The sequence below is a fragment of the Phyllostomus discolor genome, chromosome 4 (genome assembly GCF_004126475.2).
Source record: "Phyllostomus discolor isolate MPI-MPIP mPhyDis1 chromosome 4, mPhyDis1.pri.v3, whole genome shotgun sequence".
Taxonomy (NCBI): domain Eukaryota; kingdom Metazoa; phylum Chordata; class Mammalia; order Chiroptera; family Phyllostomidae; genus Phyllostomus; species Phyllostomus discolor.
Window position 1 is genome coordinate 52,102,556 of NC_040906.2, and position 19,223 is coordinate 52,121,778.

A 19,223-nucleotide genomic window follows, 5' to 3' on the forward strand; every position below is an offset into this window, starting at 1 on the left:
AAACCAATCAATGGCCTCCCACTTATACGATCCTCAAATTATCCTGCTCTTTTATCACTGTAGCTCCATCTGCGTCTACTCTAACTGGTTCATTTTCATTTTGCAATCCAATCTTACCTGCGTACTCTCTGGACTCAGAATGTGTCTAGTGTTAGGACACTGCTCACATCATCTTGTGGCTAATTCCTGCTTGTTCCACCTTCTCAGCTGAGACTTCATTTCCTTCTGAATACTTTCCCTGGGTGCCTGGCCTGGGTCAGGTGCCACCCTGTCTGCCGTGTGCTCGCCTGGCACATTGCATGTCCTCAATGACAATGTTTATCACCCTGTATTTCAACCACAACAATGGTATTTAAGAGCACTATTTAAATGCTATTTATGGGCTGGGGTGGGGTGGGGGAGGTCGGGGGAAAAAGGCAGAAAACTGTACTTGAACTACAATAAAGTTAACTTTAAAAAATAAATGCTATTTATGGGTTTTGTTCTCCATGGTATACCTTTAGGCCTTCAGTAAATATTTATTGAATAAATAAAACTATTTTAGTGGGTTCCCATCTTAGGTCCATCAAGTGGACATTCTCACACATTCCCATGTTGTTGGATATTTGGTTCTTTCATACGGGGTAACATGTTATAAAATTTCCAAGAAGGCACAGGTCTGGAACATTAACAGTTTCTGGAGTTCAGCTGTGTGGGAAGCAGCCTGGGATGCGGGGTTCAAGATTCACGAGTTCTCTCACACTGAGACATAACCTAGCATCTCTTAGTCTTAACTTCTTCCCCTGAATTCTAATACCCCAGTTAACATTTACCCTTGGCTATCCCCCAGCACCCCAAATTTGATTTGTGTAACTTACAGGGGTAATAATAGCATGCTCTTAGAACAATTGTGAGAAGCCAGCAGGTTAAATAATGAAATAATACTTTGCAGATTATTCTTAGCTATTATTACTACATACAGACACACATGCCTGTCAGGTTATGCCAACACCCTAAGTTACATTGATCAAAGACAGCAGGTAGGATGAATAATGGGAAGAGAGGGGTATGATTATCCTGTATGAGTAAACCTTATAAACTCTTAGATTTAGCTATAACACAGCCTGTGATATTTTGACTTTTTATTCAGACTTTCTTCCCCAGAACTTTCCTGTTCCTTTAAAAGAAAACTAAAATCTCATTAGTGTAACTGATTTAGTCTGCAATATCAGTTGCTGGGTATTTTGTGAACTTCTTGGTGGAGGGGGAGCTCCATAATCAGGTAAGCATCACCAGATTGATACATGGTGGTTTTGCTATGGTGGGAAGGAATAACGAACCCCCCACAAATAGAATGACCATCCGTGAGGTCTATGTCAGCCAGCCCTCTGATGCTATCTGACTACTTAATGTAACTAGAGGATTACACACACCTGCCTTCATCTCTTTCAGTCACTCCTACAAAATGGTGCAGAATTTCTTCCTCTAAATGTTAGCAGGGTACAAGATTCCCAAAGACTAAACTATGCTGCAAACATTTTAGATATAACATAATGGTGTGCTAATATAAGAATAAAAATTCAAAATACCTACATACAAATCAGATTGGCACCTTGAAAAACAAATTACTTGGGGATATTTTTCTTACTTTTACCTCAGTTACCTTACAACCTATTTTGAAGATGGCAGAAATTCATCAAGGAATACAGAATCAGCAAAATAATGCAGATTGAGACATCAAAGGTGTAATGAAGTCGTGTAAATGTTTCATGAAAGAAGGTAGACAGTTTGTTAATTTCACTCCATTCATTCACTTGGTATATACATCCCATTATTTGCCAGGCACTTGTGCAGCTGCTGGGGTTATAATGGTGAAAAAGACAAAGTCCTGCTTTGGGAGGTTACATTTTCTGACAAGAAGGGAGAAGACAGAAAGTACAACTAGTTAGCCCTGCTGGTGTGGCTCACTGGATTGAGCACAGGCCTGTGAACTAAAGGGTCGCTGGTTCAACTTCCAGTCAGGGCACATGCCTGGGTTGCGGGCCAGGTCCCCATTAGGGGGCACATGAAAGGCAACCATACACTGATGTTTCTCTCCCTCTCTTTCTCCTCCCCCTGATCAAAAATAAAATAAACTCTTAAAAAAAAAAGTACAAGTAGTTCAGTAAGAACGTTAGGCAGTGATATATGCTATGAAGAACACACTGATAAAAAGCACCTGGAAGGACTAAGAGCATGGATCTGGAGCTACCATGTCCATGTACAAACCCGGGCTCTACCACTCAACAGGCATATGATGTGATATTTATCTTCAGAGAGAGGGGAAAGGAGGGAGAAAGAGAGGAAGAAAAACATCGATATGTGATCAATTGCAAGCCCCCAACCAGGGACTTGACCCATAGCCTAGGCATGTGTACTGACTAGGGATTGAACTGGTGACCTTTTGGTTTGCAGGAAGACACCCAACCCATTGAGTTGGCTATGGGTTTTCAAATACTGTTTTCCTTTCTGAGAAACTCACGTTGAGCTAAGACCTAAATATTAGGAAGGCGTTCAAACTAATATGGATGAGTTAAAACAACTCTAGACCAAATGAAGAAGAATTAGACTGAAATGCAGCTCTGTTCTTTATATTTCCAAGTTACACAGTAATAGAAATATGTGAAGATGAGACCACAGCAGCATCTTTCATCACCCGTCTTCACATTCGTCCGAGCTTCCTTCACTTAGCTCCTCGCTGCTTTCTCCTTCACTCTCACCGCTACTGTCTTCTTCACTATCTTTATCATCTTCCTCAAGATTTGGAGATTTCTCTGCCACAGAAAGAAAGAAAATTGCTTAATACATTTCTTAATATTTCTACTCTTTGAAAAGTTGTAATTCTCCTTGCTTCTCCCTCTACTGAGAAATATGTATTTTTGGAACATGAGAACCAAGCTGAATTTTGTTAACTGTATATAGGGTTAAATTAGCAGCACAAATAAAAACATCTTACTGGCACAAAGATGTTTGAGATTTAAAGTAAACTTAAAACTAGGTCTATGAAAATATTTTTATTGTTGTGAATGTAATTCTTAATAGAATAGGATAATTTAACGGGTACTGGCTTTCCCTGGAATTGTGGGATAGTCCCTTAACACAGGGGGCAATTAGCATGTTCTGTTCCCTCTGAAGACTATGGTACGAGATGCCCAGGTCCAGGGAGCCTGCTTTGTCTAGGAGTTCCACCCCCAGAAGACAGGAAGTCATCCTGACCACCCACAAAGGCCAAGCTGGTTTCATTAAACCATCCAAGATAACCATTTAGACTTCTCTTAACCACTTCCTGAGGATGTACTTGGCCAATCTCCTGGGATAATGGGTTTTTAAATAGTGACTGCTCATAGTTCCATGAGAAAGAAGGAATTTCAATTTTTAAATTTACCCATCAGCAACATTTCTTCAATAAGTGACAAAAACTCCTTGGCCTCAGGATTTTCTGGTTCATAAATTAGGACTGAAAATGGACAACAGAAGGTGTGTTATTAACATTCAAAGTGTTTCAGCAAACAGGCTCCTCAGAATGAGGATGAAACTGCCAATCAGAGTAAGTGAAAATGCACAAAGCAATAAACATCAACAATTATACCATGGGTATATTTAAGTGCAAAGAGAAAGTACTCTACTTACCTTAGGTGATTTGTAAGAGAAATCTCATTCTATTTTCTACCTCCTGCCCAAAGAGTCACTATGAGGCTTCCCTCATAGGCCTGAAACCAAGGTGTTTCGTAACTAATTCTGCAAACAAGGCACACATACTGCAAAATATGGATACTTCACTACTAGGAATGTGTGCCTAGAGTCTGTTAATCCCTCATTCCTCTCAGCCTCCCAAAGTTTGCACAACATCCTTTACTAAAGGCCTCGTCAGAACACCCTGAACACAAAGGAACAGGGTTGGTTTGTTTTGTTTCATTTTTTTGTTTTTGTTTTTAGTTCAAGCTCTTCCAGGGTAGAGATGTCATTTCTAAAAACCCATTTTTCAAATAGGAAAACTGATGTTTCTTCTTTGTCTTCATCCTTACAACTTTTACCCTAGTTTGCATCCCAGTCATTGCCTCCCCTATTCATCAGACCCATTGTTTTCAGCACTGTTTATTCCTTTTTGTTTATCCTTTATGTGAACATGTATGCAAATGTGTCATCTTTCCTTTGGACTATACCAATAGATTTTTTAAGGCTTATTGGTATGTTACCAATGTTCTAGAGAGCAGGACGATTTACACCTTTTGTTTGTGAGTTTTCTGGGCTATTTTATTTTTCAGATCTCTCTCTACCGTCTTCCTGCCTACCTTGAGGAGTATTCATAATTCTGCATCATCTATTAAGTTGTGGCTCCTGTGCAATATCTTGATGGCACCCAGGGGGCACTGAAACATCAAGTGTGCTATCCGCCTGGCTAATAGTAAGAGAGAACTGTGGATGATTCAGCCAAGCCCCTCGGCCCCAGATAACCACCCCATATGGCATTCATCCTGACACACCAAACCAGTGTCTTTATTTCTTAACCCACTACTGTAACAAGCTACCAGCAATCTGTGTTAGCATGGCTGTGTACCTGCTCAGAGCTGCTTCTGAGGATCCTATAGGTATTTATACATCTTTCAATGTTTCTAATAAAAGTAACTTTTTATACATTTTAACTTGGACTAAATCTTTCTCTGAGGCTAAGCCTCTTTCTAGAGCAGGGGTTCTCCAACCCACTCCTTGAGAGCTAGTTTCTTAAGATGTGAACACACACTTGGAAAACTAGGTTAAATAAAGTTAACCAGGGAATGTTTACAGTAAGAGGCAGTTGAAGAACTTTATAGAAATATAAACATGCTCATAACTACTATGAATCTTAGGAGAATGTGGTTTCCCCAATTTATTATTCCCATGGGATCCTTTTTGGTAGGACATTTATTAAAAAGTGTTATTAATTTCCTAGTAACACACTTTAGAAAATTTCTCATTGCAATTAGGATTATTCCATGGGATTAGAGTATGACATCAGCTACTCTCATGGTTCAACAAAAACTGCTGGCAGCTGTTAATTTTCAGAGTGAGAGAAAGGTGTCTGCGTTGAAGCTTAGCTCAGCAGTATCCATTCCAGGTGACGAATCAAACATTCTTCTTACTCTTAGACAGGTTAGTAGAGTTTGAAAAAAAGTATGAGAAGCTTCTAGTACATGCAGATGGTATTCTGGGGGCTGTTTCCTAACCTGGGCAAATAAGCAGAGCCCAGTGTGGGCCTTGAAGAAAGACTGTCAGATGTGAATCCAGGCTCTGCCACTGTCTAGCAGTGTTACCTTTAAAAAGTATTTAAAATCTTGCATTTCAGTTTCTTTATCTGTAATAATACCATTGGCCACTTTGGGCTACTTGAATGAATCAATGAGATAATGCAGATAAAGTATTGATAAGATAAAAGTGCATGACAAGAATAAATGTTGATTATTATTAGTTTTCCTGGAACGGTCTGGGTCTAGAAAAAGGCTTGGTTCCTTCCTAAGAATTCAATGGATACTTTCTCCTGGCTGAAGCTGGGGCAGGGAGCCGGGGCTCTGCTGCTGGTGGGGACCTAAGTCCCCCAGGCTGCAGGCTGTTCTAGGGTAGAGCGAATGTTGGTCTTGTTCACCGTTTACATCCCTGGGGTGCCCAGAACAGAGCTATAACCCTCAAAACACTAATAAGTGAAATAAATGAATATAGATAACTGAATAGAAAGCAGTCCTTTTTTTGCCTAGATAAAATTATATCTAGGCTAGTGGGACAGAATGATTTTACTCAAAAAGAAAAAAAAAGTTATAGGAACTATGTTTTCTGAAGATACATCTGTATTTGTGTTAGACTTATAATAATGAGAGCCGTTTTGGCTTTTGGGCCATTTTTCTTAAACGTTTACAGGTATTACAGTAGATGAAATAGGTGCTCCAGGCTGACAGAATCCAGGGCTGCCTGTGAGCAGAAATGTGGTACCTGAGAAGACTGAGTTGCGGATTCCTTCCTACAGGTGAAAAGACCAAGAAATAGGGAGACTGGCACAAAATCTCACAGTCATTCATGAGATGAACTAAGATAAGTACTTGGGACTCTAGACTTTCAGCTCCATTTAAAAACCACGTTTCCAGGCTGCCGCCAGCGCCTGGCAGGAAATGGCAGGAGCAGAGATGCCAGTTCTGCATGAGACAGCAGAAAAATGGGTGTGGAAATATTAGGGCCGCATAAAAACTGAGCGTGGAAGACAGATAAGATTCAAGCCTTCACCAACAGGTAAAATTTCTTGCAGGGAACCCAATACAAATTTTTAAAAGGCAGGACAGAGAAAAGAACCCATGGGTATGTGGGACGCCAGATGGGAAGCTCTTCAGCCAAACAAGATGTAAATGATTGTGCTGTAATCGGACAAGAAGAAAACGCACTAGGACCCCAAGGCTTTGTTCAAGAAAGTAAATCTGTAAAGCATTTCTGAAGGGATAAGCTGCATTATTTCATATAAATTATTTCACACAATAAATACATTTACTAATAAAATAAATATATTAGTCAACCATAGGAGCCATTTCAAACCTGATTGGTCCATAACAGTGTCTCTTTTCCAAGTCTTTGCCTATTTGACCAGAAATAGAAGCTTATTAATAAAATGAGAAAGTGGAAATATGGTAGGAAATCACAGGCTTTCAAGCCAGACCTGGGATCTCATCCAAACTTTACCACTCAGCAGCTGTGTGACTTTGTGTGAACTAGTTCTCTTTGCTAGCCTGTTTCCTCATCTGTAAAGAAGGTTTAATAATATCAGCCTCACAGAATTATCTGAAGAATTAAACAATGTAATATGAATGCCTCCCTAGTGGGTGCTCAGTCCATACATGCATAAATATATAAATACATAATGTATGTTAACATACACAAATATATAAATATCTATAGAAAGGGGGGATGTCTAGAAAAGAGCTAGGAGCAGGAAAAAAGAGACAAAAGACTATCTACACTGTAAGAATGTATATATATATTTTGGGGTCCACGCCATGTGAAAAATTTCGTTTGTCTGTTACTGTGAACACAGAGAGGGGCTGTGGCAGCCCTCGGCCAAGGTTCCTTTGGCACCACAGCACACTAGGACTTCCTTCCCCCCGAGGCAGTCTGCCTTCAGCTCTCCCATCTTCCTTGAACTTGCTTGGCAATGCTAAACCTGGGTCTCCCTACCTTCCTATCAATAGCTACTCCCTGCCCCAAACCCCCACCTCTGGGCCTCTTTCCCCATGTTTCCCATGAGCCTCTTCTTTCTCTTGGGAGCAGTATTCTTTCCCAATTTGCTTCTGGGGTCATGGGGCCTATCTTAGGGCCCTGCGTAACTCCTTTTCCGAAAGCCTAGTCCTTAGTTTTAGAGGCCCACATTTGACACAGAAAGAGTGCGCAGTGGTACTAGATGAGCCAGTAAAGGTGAAAACCAAACCAAATCATGTCTATGTCAATCCCAGAGGGTTTTGAGTATGTGGGCTCTAATTTCTGCTTTCTTTGTAACTCCCAGAACACTGTCTGGTACAGATATGGTGGTCAACATGTACTTGTTGGAAGGAAGGAACGATGGGAGTGAGTGACTTTTTAAAGGGGTATGACCCCATTAAGATAGATCATTCTGACTTTTCATCCCCATTTACCTGGCACTTAATGTGTATTCACTGGCTGCAGTCGGGTCAATAAGCATTTTATTAAGCACCTGCTGTTTATGCAGCACACTGCCGGGCTAACAGCCAAAACTGACCGAGAGACGGGATTATCAGTGCACATATTTTGTAAGCCTCAGCCAGAGGCCTTCTAAAACTGACTGATGAATACTGAAACATGATATATAAATTTTCCCATAATTAGACTCCACAGGAAACTCAGAGAACTGGGAGCTAGAGCTACAGTCACTCACTCCTGCCCTAGCCCCGCAGAGAAGAGAGGTGCCGTGGGAGGAGGGGGCTTGGGTTCCAGGCCGTGCCACCCACTCCGAGTGGGGCTGATGAGGCAGCTTAACCTCTCCTGCTTCAGTTTCATTATTTGTAAAAATAGAGGATTGGACATGATTCTTTCTAAGGATTCCTTCTGATCAGAAATTCTACGTATGAGCCACCAAAAATAGTTTTGATCAAAATATTTTATTCAATGGCTTGTCCAAAGTGTGAAATATGGCTTATTATTTTGGATATAAAATAGGTAGTGTTAAAGCATTCAAGAAACCCATTTTAAAAATTGGCCAATGAGCCCTGGCTGGGTGGCTCAGCTGGTTGGAGCATTGTTCCATACACCAAATGGTTTCAGGTTTGAACAGTGGCCAGGACACATACCTAGGTTGCAGTGTCAATCCCTGGTTGGGGCATGTAGGAGAGGCAACCAACTGATGTTTCTCTCTCCTCCTTCTCTCTTTAAAAATCAATACACATTTCCTTGGGTGAGAATAAAAAAAATTGCCAATGAGTCCAGAAGTACTGTATCCATAGTGGGGACTCTGTGAGGCAAATGAGAGTAGATGCTCACAATTCCTATACTACATATTCACTTCATGGACTTTTACCACGAGACTGAAGTCTAACACCAGTTGATACTTTGAGTCCTATTATCAATAAAGTTTATTGGAGAGTTGCCATTTCATTTTGAAAATTACTATGACAAATGTATTCAAGAAAAAGGTGGGTAAAATAGTTGAAAACATTGTGGACTTCAACAGGGAGCAGGAATCTTTCAAAGTTGTTTAATGGACTTTCTAAAACTGGAAAATACAATCTTTGAAATTAAGAATTCACTGGATATCAGTAAAAAAACTCACCGGATAGTTTTAACAGCAGATGGGACACAGCAGAAGATAGTATAAGTCAACTCAAGTATAGACAAATAGAAAATATCCCAACTGAAGCAGAGAAAAAAAAAGGAAAAACAAAACCCAATACTGACTATCAGATATACATGGGACACCATGAAAAAATGTCTAGTTTATGTGTAACCGAAGATCCAGGAAGAAAAGAGAGAAAGAGAATGGGGCATAAATGACATTTGAAAAGGTAATGGCCAAGAATTGTTTGAAGTTGTTGAAAACAACAACCCACAGAATTAGGAAACCCTGAAAACCTCTCAAACCTCCCTTTGTGTAAAGACAAAAAAACTGTAACTATGTTGAACATCAGGTCAAACCACTATAAATCAAAGATAGAAAGAAAAAAAGGAGAAGTATATTCTTCTACTCAAATGCATCCAACAGTTTCCCACTCAGAAAAACTGAAGACCCTTAAACTGTGGAAAGGTGCAATGCAATCTGCACAACCCCCAACCCAAACCTCTGTGACCTCACCTCCCATCACACTTCCCACTGCTTATTCTGCTCCCATCACACTGTCCTCCTTGTTCACCAGACACTCTCATCTCAGCACATTTCCTCTTAGACCTCCCTGGAACTCACTTCTTCCAGATACCCACTGACTAGTTCTTCAACCTCAGGTCTTTGCTCAAGTCTTTTCATGAGGCCTTCTGGGACCATCTTATCTGAAGTGCTTTGCCTCCTCCAGGTTCTTCCTATTCATTCTTCCCTACTTCATTTTCCTAGATAGCACCTATCTCTCTATATATGAGTTTATCATCTGTCTGAGGTGAGATCATTATCTGTCTTGTTGGCTGCTGTATTTCCAGTGTCTAGAACAGTGCCCAACACATGTAGGCACTCAAATACTTTTGGAACAACTGTATGTTAAGTAAGGGTTGTTGCACTACCTGACATTTCTTTGAAACTAAAGGCACAGATCCTTATCATAAAGGTAAGGATTCTGACTTACTTTCATGGTAAGTAGTGGTAATTAACTAGTCTCTTTCACTTGATCTCACTCAAAGTTAGTCTAGAAGTCTAAATTTGTTCTTATACCAATCAGTCTAATTTACTGTCAAGAGATAACTATTAGAGAAATTCACTTGGCTTATGAACACCAAACTATCTTATATACTATGGAATGTATTTAGAAACAAAGAGAAGATTGGAAAACAAGGTATTTTGTACTTACTCATCTGACATAATTTTTTAGCCAAATGGTAGTCTTGGCACATTTCTGCTCTTAGGAACTGGAAAACATTAAATTTTTCCAATAAGCAGTTGCAGAGAATTTAAGTGTCAATTATAAACTTTCAAGAAAATATTCCATTATTGATTATTTCCCTTTTAACATTACATGTTTTTCCAGGAATGAGTCTATCAATCTCAATTAAAAATATTTAAGGACTTTTCATGGCAAGGCAACATGTAAGTATGATAATTCTACTTTGCTGCCACCACATGATACATGTACTACGGAACAATTTGAGAATACATAGGTTGATTCAACTGGCAGAGATGGTGGACATTAGCCACTTTAATATCCTTTTGATTCAGATTCAGCTTCCATTTGTGAGCTTCGTCCATAATTACATGATAATTCTTAGTTAAAAATGTAGATTTACAATTACATATGTATAGTCACTATTTTCCAGTATTGCTCTCATACATCCTTTTACTATTCCTTTATATTTTTATTACAAATACACGTCTTTGTACATAGAAAATTTAAAAGCTAAATAAATACCTTCTGTCCTGAATTTAAAGGACTCTGTATCTCTACTACCCAGAGATGTTTATTATTACATCTTCATGTACATTGTTTCCATAAATGACCACATATTTACAAAAACTAGGATTGTTCAGTAACATTTTAAAAATAAAAATCATGTTCATGTTCATATATCATAGTTTTCTCCCATGGAATTAACTATTCTTATATGTTTTTATTTATCTAGGCTGCAATTTACCAAACTAATATTTTATTATTATTTAAATTATGATTCCATTGCAAAAATTAGCCTACACTTAGATGATTGTTTTTGCTTCTGTGTGACATATTCTGAAACATATGTAGATACACTAGTTCCACTACATCTGTTCTCTAAGAGACATGAGCATGAGTCATACACAACAACAAAAAAAAACAAACAGCCCTGGCTGGCGTAGCTCAGTGATTTGAGCGCGGGCTGGGAACCAAAGTGTCGTAGGTTTGATTCCCAGTCAGGGCACATGCCTGGGTTGCAGGCCACAGCCCCCAGCAACCACACATTGATGTTTCTCTCTCTCTTTCTCCCTCCCTTCACTCTCTAAAAATAAATAAATAAAATCTTAAAAAAAAACCAAAAAAACAAACAAACAACACTTCTCACACATTTCGATATTTGATAAATACTCAGGGGCCATTTTAAAAAGCAGTTCCCTACCAGTTTTCTAAACTTTTCACAGGAGTATTAGATTTAGTTTTCTAATGTAAACAAAACTCTTCTAGAGGTTTTTCTATAATTTCATCACAATTCCCATTTACTCACATATTAATAATTCTCTTGTATTAAAAAAATCTATTCTTGGCCCTGGCTGGTGTAGCTCAGTGGACTGAGCGTGGGCTGCAAACCAAAGTATTGCAGGTTTGATTCCCAGTCAGGGCACATGCCTGGGTTGCAGGCCATGACCCCCAGCAACTGCACATTGATGTTTCTCTCTCTCTCTTTCTCCCTCCCTTCCCTAAGAAATAAATAAAATCTTAAAAAAAATCTATTCTTGTCTAAGGTTAATTCTTATTTGTAGATTTCTTCTATTTAATTATATCTATGATCTACATTTTTCAAATATCTAGCTCTTAAATTGATTTATTAATTTGATTTTACTTGAATTATTAATTTGTTCCTTTAATTCTTTGTACTTCCCTTATGCTTATGTTGCTTTTCTGGTTTTTGGCACTAATATTTAGTTCATTAACTGTCATTCTTTCTTGAATCATCATCATCATCAAAGCATTTGAAATTAAGCACTTTTTAAATGTTTTCATATTTAGTGTTATGGTTATCGCTACTTTCTAAGTAGGTTATAAGTTTAGATTTTTACTTTTAATTCATGAATTACCTAAAAGACTATCTTTTAGTCTTAAGTAATTTTGTTAATTCAATTATCTTTGTATCTTTAAACTCTTTATAGAAAACTTAAATATACACACAAGTAGAGAAAATTGTGAAAGAAATACATTCTCCCGATTCTCACCTTTAAAAATTAACATTTTACCAATCTGGTTTTATCAATATCACCACAAACTTTCCCCCACTCTGCCTAGATTATTTAAGCAGTGTTATATATGTCACCTCATGTTAAATTAAAAACCCAATCACATTATTGCTATCACACCTAACAAAATTAACAAGAATTCCTTAACATCAACTAGTATCTAGCCTTTTAAATAAAGTATTATATTAATAATACTAATCTCAGAAAATGAAATGGTGCATAGAATCCATTTCAAAGCCTCCTATGCATTGACTTATTTATTTGCATTGATTTTATGTTGTTAACATAAAATATATTTACTCTCAATAGTTGAAAAGCCAGTGAAATTAAGCAATTTGTGCAATGGATATTTGAATAAAGACTTCCATGAGAATTATTTAAGACTTCAAAATTAAGTTGAAGGCAAGTCTTTTAAAAATCGATCTTCTATTAAGTTACTTGTGACATCCAAAATAAATGCTCAAAACCTAAACTCAAAACATGAGTTTTGACAGGACCCTGACTGGAAAATAACCCAGTTATAAGTCATTTTAAAGACAATTGGGAAGTCTCAATTTTAATATAATATACTTTATTACAGAACTGTTGTTAATTTTCTTAGATGTGATAAGGGTATGATGTTACTTTGAAGAATGAACTTATTCTTAGGAGACCCATTCTCACATTTTAGGGGTGAAGTTTTATGATGTCTGCATCTTACTTTCAAACATTCCTTCTATTTCCACTTTGCTGAGAGTTTTTATCATAAATGGGTGCTGAATTTTATCAAATTTTCTACATCTACTGTTATGATCATGTGGTTTTTATCCTTCATTTTGTCATGAATCTCATTTGATCATGGTGTATGATCTCTTTGATGTATTGCTGTATTCAATTTCAATATTTTTAAAATATTTAATTAATTAGTTTTTTTAGAGAGAAGGGAAGGAAGAAAGAGGAGAGAAACATCAATGTGTGGTTGCCTTTCAGGGACCCCTAATGGGCACCTGGACCACAACCCAGGCTTGTGCCCTGACTGGGAATTGAACTGGCATCCTTTGGTTCAGAGGCTGGCACTCCACTGAGCAACACCAGCCAGGGCCAATTTTAATATTTGTTGAGGATTTTAGTGTCAATGTTCATCAGGCATATTGGCCTGTACTTTCTTTTTTTCGGTAGTGTCTTCATCTATTTTTGGAATTAGGATAATTGTGTCCTTGTAAAATGAGCTTGGGAGCTTCCCCTTCTCTTGAATTTTTTGAAATAGTTTGAGGTGTTAGGTCTTCTCAGAATGTTTGGAAAAATTCACCTATGAAGCCAACTGGTCCAGGGCTTTTGTTTGTTGGGTTTTCTGATTACTGCTTCAATTTTGCTAGTCTATTCAGATTCTCTGATTCTTCCTGATTTAGTTTTGGAAAATTGTATAGATTTCTAGAATTTTACTCATTCTGTCTATTCAGATTCTCTGATTCTTCCTGATTTAGTTTTGGAAAATTGTATAGATTTCTAGAATTTCACTCATTCTGTCCAGGTTGTCCAATTTGTTGGCATATAGTTGTTCATAATATTTTCCTACAATCTTTGTTTTTTTTTTTTATGTCAGTTATTATTTCTCCTTTTATTTCTGATTTTATTTATTTGGGTTCTTTATTTTTTTTTTCTTGATTAGACTGGTTAAAGGCTTGCCAGTCTTGTCTTTTTAAAGAACCAGCTCTTTAAAAAATAGATTTTATTCATTTATTTTCAGAGAAAGGGGAAAGGAGGGAGAAAGAGACAGAAACATCAATGTGTGGCTGTCTCTCATGAACCCCCTACTGGGGACCTGGCCTGCAACTCAAGCATATATGGCCTTTACTGGGAATCAAACCAGTGACCCTTTGGTTTGCCAGTGCTCAATCCACTGAGCCACACCAGCCAGGGCAGACCCATCTCTTGGATTCATTGATCTTGTGTATTGTTTAAGACTGTATGTCATTTATTTCTGCTCCAATCTTTATTATTTCCTTCTTCCTGCTCACTTTAGGGTTTATTGTTCTTTTTCAAGATTGTTTAAGTGTAAAGTTAGATTTTTTGTTGTCTTTTTGCTTTAAATATATTTTTTGATTATTAGATAACCATTGTCCAACTCTTTTTCCCATTTGACACCCTCCACTAAGTACCACACATTCCCTTTGGCTTCCCTCTCCCTGCTTAGTTCATGTCCATGGGTAATGCATATTTTTTTTAAGATTTTATTTATTTGGCCCTGGCTGGCATAGCTTAGTGGATTGAGCGTGGGCTGCAAACCAAAGCATCGTAGGTTCGATTCCCAGTCAGGGCACACGCCTGGGTTGCAGGCCATGGCCCCCAACAACCGCACATTGATGTTTCTCTCTTTCTCCCTCCCTTCCCTCTCTGAAAATAAATAAATAAAATAATAAAAAAATATTTTATTTATTTGTAGAGAGAAGGGAAGGAGAAAGAGAGGGAGAGAAACATCAATGTGTGGTTGCCTCTTGTGTGCTCCATACTGGGCACCTGGCCCGAAACCCAGGCATGTGCCTTGACTGGGAATAGAACCCACAACCCTTTGGTTTGCAGGCCGGCACTCAATCCACTGAGCCACACCAGCCAAGGCTGCGTATGAATTCTTTAGCTACTCCATTTCCCGTACTGTTCTTAACATCATTGTATATTCTATACCTACCAATTGGTTCTTCTTACTCCCTGCATCTTTCCCTCCATCTTCCTTTTCCCCTTCCCCCTCCCAACTGATAATCCTCCAAATGATTTCCATATTTGTTTCATTTTTTGTTTACTTAGTTTTTTAGATTCAATTGTTGATAGTTGTGAATTTATTGTCATTTTAATGTTCATAGTTTTGATCTTCTTTTTCTTAAATAAGTCCCTTTAACATTTCATATAAAAATGGCTTGGTGATGATGAACTCCTTTAGCTTTTCCTTGTCTGGGAAGCACTTTATTTGTCATTAAATCTAGCTTTGCTGGATAATCTGGGTCGTAGGTCTTTGCTTTTCATTAGTTTGAATATTTCTTGTCAGTCCCTTCTTGCCTGCAAAATTTTTGTTGAGAAATCAGCTGATGGTCTTATGGGAACTCCTTTGCCAGTAACTCTGCTTTTCTCTTGCTGCTGTTAAGATTCTTTATCCTTAACCTCCAACATTTTAACTATGATGTGTCTTGGTGTGGTCCTCTTTGTGTCCATCTTGTTTGGGACTCTCTGTGCCTCCTGGACTTCTGTGTCTATTTCCTTCACCAAATTAGTGAAGTTTTCTTTCATTATTTTTTTTCAAATAAGCTTTAAATCTCTTGCTCTTTTCCTTCTTCTTCTGGCACCCCTATGGTTTGAATGTTGGTATGTTTGAAGATGTCCCACAGGCTCCTTAGCCTATCCTTGTTTCTTTCTTTTTTGGGGGGTGGGGGGGGATTCTTTACTCTTCTTGTTCTGATTGAATATTTTTTTAATCCTCCTTATGTTCCATATCATTGATTTGATTTCTCAGCTTCATCCACTCCACTGTTGATTCCCTGTACTTTTTATCACTTAATGTAACCTTCATATCTCCCTGGGTCTTTTTTAAGCTGTTGAAGTAGCCAGTGAGTTCCTTGAGCATTCTAATAACCAATGTTTCTTTACTCTGCATCTGATACATTGCTTATCTTCATGTTGTTTAGTTCTTTTTCTGGAGTTCTGTTCTGTTCTTTAATTTGAGCGATGTTCCTTTATCTCTTCATTTTGGCAGCCTCCCTGTGTTTTTCTCTATGTATTAGGCAGAGCTGCTTTGATTCCATCTTAGGAAAGTGGCCTGTAGAAAAGAGCACCCATAACTTGGATGGGGTGGAGCCTTAAGTAATCTTAGTTGGGCAACCATGTGAACCAGGGTGATGGGAGTCTCAGATATGGTGTCATGCTCTGTGGCTCTGTGTGGCGAAAGGCTCAGAAAAGGGACAATGGCTGCTGCCTAGCCTCCAGAGTTTTGTCCTAGAGGAAGCTGTCCCTTGGCACTCTCCCTGATGCCAGATACCTGTCTTCCCATATGCCACTGGTGCCCTTCTAGCTGCTATCCTGCCACTGGAGTGCAGAGGGAGTGAGTCTGTATAATTTCTATTATGCTTGTGGGCCCTATAAGTGATGCCTGATAATCCCACAGATTCTTCTGACCCCCTCCACCCCCAGTATTTTACAGCCAAAAGTTATGGGGACTTAGCTTCCTGGCACTAGAACCCTGGCCTGGGTGGTCTGGTATCAGGGGCATCCCTTGATCCTGAGGTATCCCTCCTGATTTTTGTCTACCACAGGTGAGTGTGGGACCACCCATTCCAGGGCTCCACCTCTCCACCCCTCCTACCCATACTGAAGACTGTGACTTCTTTAAGTCCTTGGTTGTCTGCCTTCCATACAGCTAGATCTTCTGATGATTCTGGGTGATAGTTGTCTTGTATTTAGTTGTAACTTTTTTGTGGTTGTGTGAAGAGATGAGCTGTGTTTACTTATGCCTCCATCTTGACTAGATAAAGTTAGATTGTTTTTTAGCTTTTTCTTGTTTGTTTGGATAGGCTTGTAATGCTATGAATTTCCCTCTTAGGCTTGGTGTCCATGTCCCAGATTTTGGATTGTTGTGTCTCATTCTCAATTGTTTCAAGGTATCTTTTGATTTTTTTCCTTTATCTGGTTGTTGACCCATTCATGGGTTAAAAACATGTTATTTAGCTTCTGTCCTTGTGCATTTTTCAGTATTCTTGTGATTGATTTCAAGTTTCTTAGCATTGTGGTCAGAGAAGATGCTTGATATGATTTCAATGTTAAATTTATTGAGACTTGTCCTGTGTCCTAACATGTGGTCTATCTTAGAAAACATCCTATGTGCATTGGGGTGAAATGCTCTGAAGTTATCAATTAAATCCATCTAATCTAGTATGTTAAGGCACACTATCTCCTTGTTGATTTTGTCTGGAAGATCTATCTATTGAAGCAATTTGGTGTTAAAATCCCCTACTATGACTGTATTTCTCTTGATCACTCCTCTTATGTCCATCAAGATTTGCTTTACATATTTAGGTGCTCCTGTGTTGAGTGCATAAATGTTTACTAGGGTTATACCCTCTTGTTGGATTGTTCCCTTTATCATTATGTAGTATCCTTCTGTGTCTCTTACTATAGCCTGGGTTTTAAAGTCTATTTTGTTGGATATAAGTATTGCTTCCCCAGAGCTTTTTTCCTCTTTCCATTTGCATGAAATATCTTTTTCCATACCTTTACTTTTAGTCTGTAAGTATCTTTTGAGATGAGGTAGGTCTCTTAGAGACAGCATATATATGAATCTTGTTTTGTTATCCATTCAGCTACCTTATCTTTTTGTTGGATAATTTAATCCATTTACACTTAAGGTGATTATTGATAGATATGTATTCATTACCATTTTATTTTTAAACTATTTTCCTCTATTTTCTTCTTCTTCTTAAAGCAAGCCCTTTAACATTTGTTGTAGTACTAGTTTGGTATTAACAAACTCCTTTAGCTTTTTTGGGGGGAAGCTCTTTATTTCTTCTTGAATTTCAAATGATAGCCTTGATGGGTAAAGTAGTCTTGGTTTGTAGGTCCTTGCTTTTCATCACCTTGAGTATCTCATGCCAATCCTTTCTTACCTGAAATGTCTCTTAAGAAATCATATGACATCTAATCGGAGCTCCCGTATATGTAATTCCCTGCTTTGCTCATGAGGCTTTTAGGATTCTCTCCTTGTCTTTTAAGCTTGCCATTTTAATTATGTATTTTAGCATGGTCCTGTTCGGATCCATCTTGTTTGGGACTCTGCACTTCCTGGATTTGTATGTCTTTTTTTTTTTTTTTCATCACACCAGGGAAGTTTTTAGTCATTATTTCTTCAAATAAATTCTTGATCCCCTGCTCACTCTTTTCTTCTTTTGGTAGTCCCATGATGTAGATGTTGTTATGCTTCATGTTGTCCTAAAGTTTTCTTAAGAGTTCTTCATTCTTTTAAATTCTTTTTGTTGCTCTGCTCAGGAATTTTCTACCTTGTCTTCTAGACCAGTGATTCAATCCCCTGCTTCATCTAACCTGCTGCTTATTCCTTCCAGTGTATTATTTATTTTAGATACTGTGTTTTTTAGTTTTGACTAGTCATTTTTTATTGTTTCTGGTGTCTTTTTCATGCTGTTGAGTATCCTTATAATCCTTACTCTAAACTCTGTATCTAATAAATTGCTTGCCTCCATTTCATTCAGCTCTTCTGGAGGATTCTCTTGTTCTTTCATTTGGGGCCTGTTTCTTTGTCTTCCATTTTGGCTGTTTGTTTTTTGTTTCTATGTATTAGGTAGATCCACAAAGACTCTGGTGTAGACCTATGTCAAATGCTGCATGTAACTGGCCCTGGGCAACCTGTTTGGATCTATCAGTGACCTAGAGTGTGTGGGTCCCTCTGCTGTGCCTGATGGTGTGCAGAAAGAACAGGATGCACAGCATGGCTGGCTTTTACCAGCATGTGGCCCAGCTGGTTTCAGAGCTTCAAGAGATCTGCTTTAGTTGTTAAACTTAATCACTGAGATAACCTCCAGGTACATTCCTCAGCAGCCCAGCTTAAGCACCATAGGGTAGGTGGAATAATTCCTATGCACAGGGCTTCTACTTCCTCTCAGGCTGATGTCACTTGGAGGGGAGTGCTCTGCCTGAGAAAGGTATCCTCTGCAGTACAGGGGATGATTCAGCACAGGGATCCTGGCAGGTGTTCCTTCAGTTCTCTCCCCAGAGCCACCATCCCCAGACTCTCCTCACATGTCTCTAGTTCATTCTGCCCTCCCTCTGCCAGGTTAAGGTCCAGGTTAAGTCCAGGTTAAGGGGCTGCAAAGTCCAGGTTAAGAGGCTGCAAATGGAATTTTGTGTGTTGGTCCTCTGATAGTCTCCAGCCATTGATCCCTGGTAAACAAAAACTCCACAGCTTTTCATAGCTGTAGGTTATCTGGGTTCCTTTTCTGACAATGCTGCCATAGGCTGGGGAGCCCAGCTTGGGGTTTGGATTCAAAACTTCTCAGGGGGAACCTGCTAGCCACTTAAATATCCTTCCAGAACTTCAGCTGCTCTCTGTAGGAGCCCAGCCATCCCTTTTGCTCCTCCTCCACATTTCCTACCA

At 38.7% G+C, this 19,223-nt stretch overlaps 1 protein-coding gene across 15 annotated transcripts in view; it reads right to left on the minus strand.

Moving 5' to 3' along the window:
• Window positions 1-2,478: 2,478 nt before the first annotated feature.
• ERICH2 (glutamate rich 2) overlaps window positions 2,479-19,223 on the minus strand; it is a 38,614-nt gene continuing 21,869 nt past the window's right edge. For all 15 annotated transcript variants that reach the window (XM_036023316.1, XM_028509544.2, XM_036023312.1 and 12 more), the window contains 3 exons: window positions 10,032-10,089; window positions 3,404-3,475; window positions 2,479-2,792 (listed from right to left, as the gene is read on the minus strand). In XM_036023316.1, coding sequence (XP_035879209.1) covers window positions 2,671-2,792; window positions 3,404-3,475; window positions 10,032-10,089 — 252 coding nt within the window. In that variant the 3' untranslated portion in view covers window positions 2,479-2,670. The remainder of the gene's footprint in view (window positions 2,793-3,403; window positions 3,476-10,031; window positions 10,090-19,223) is intronic.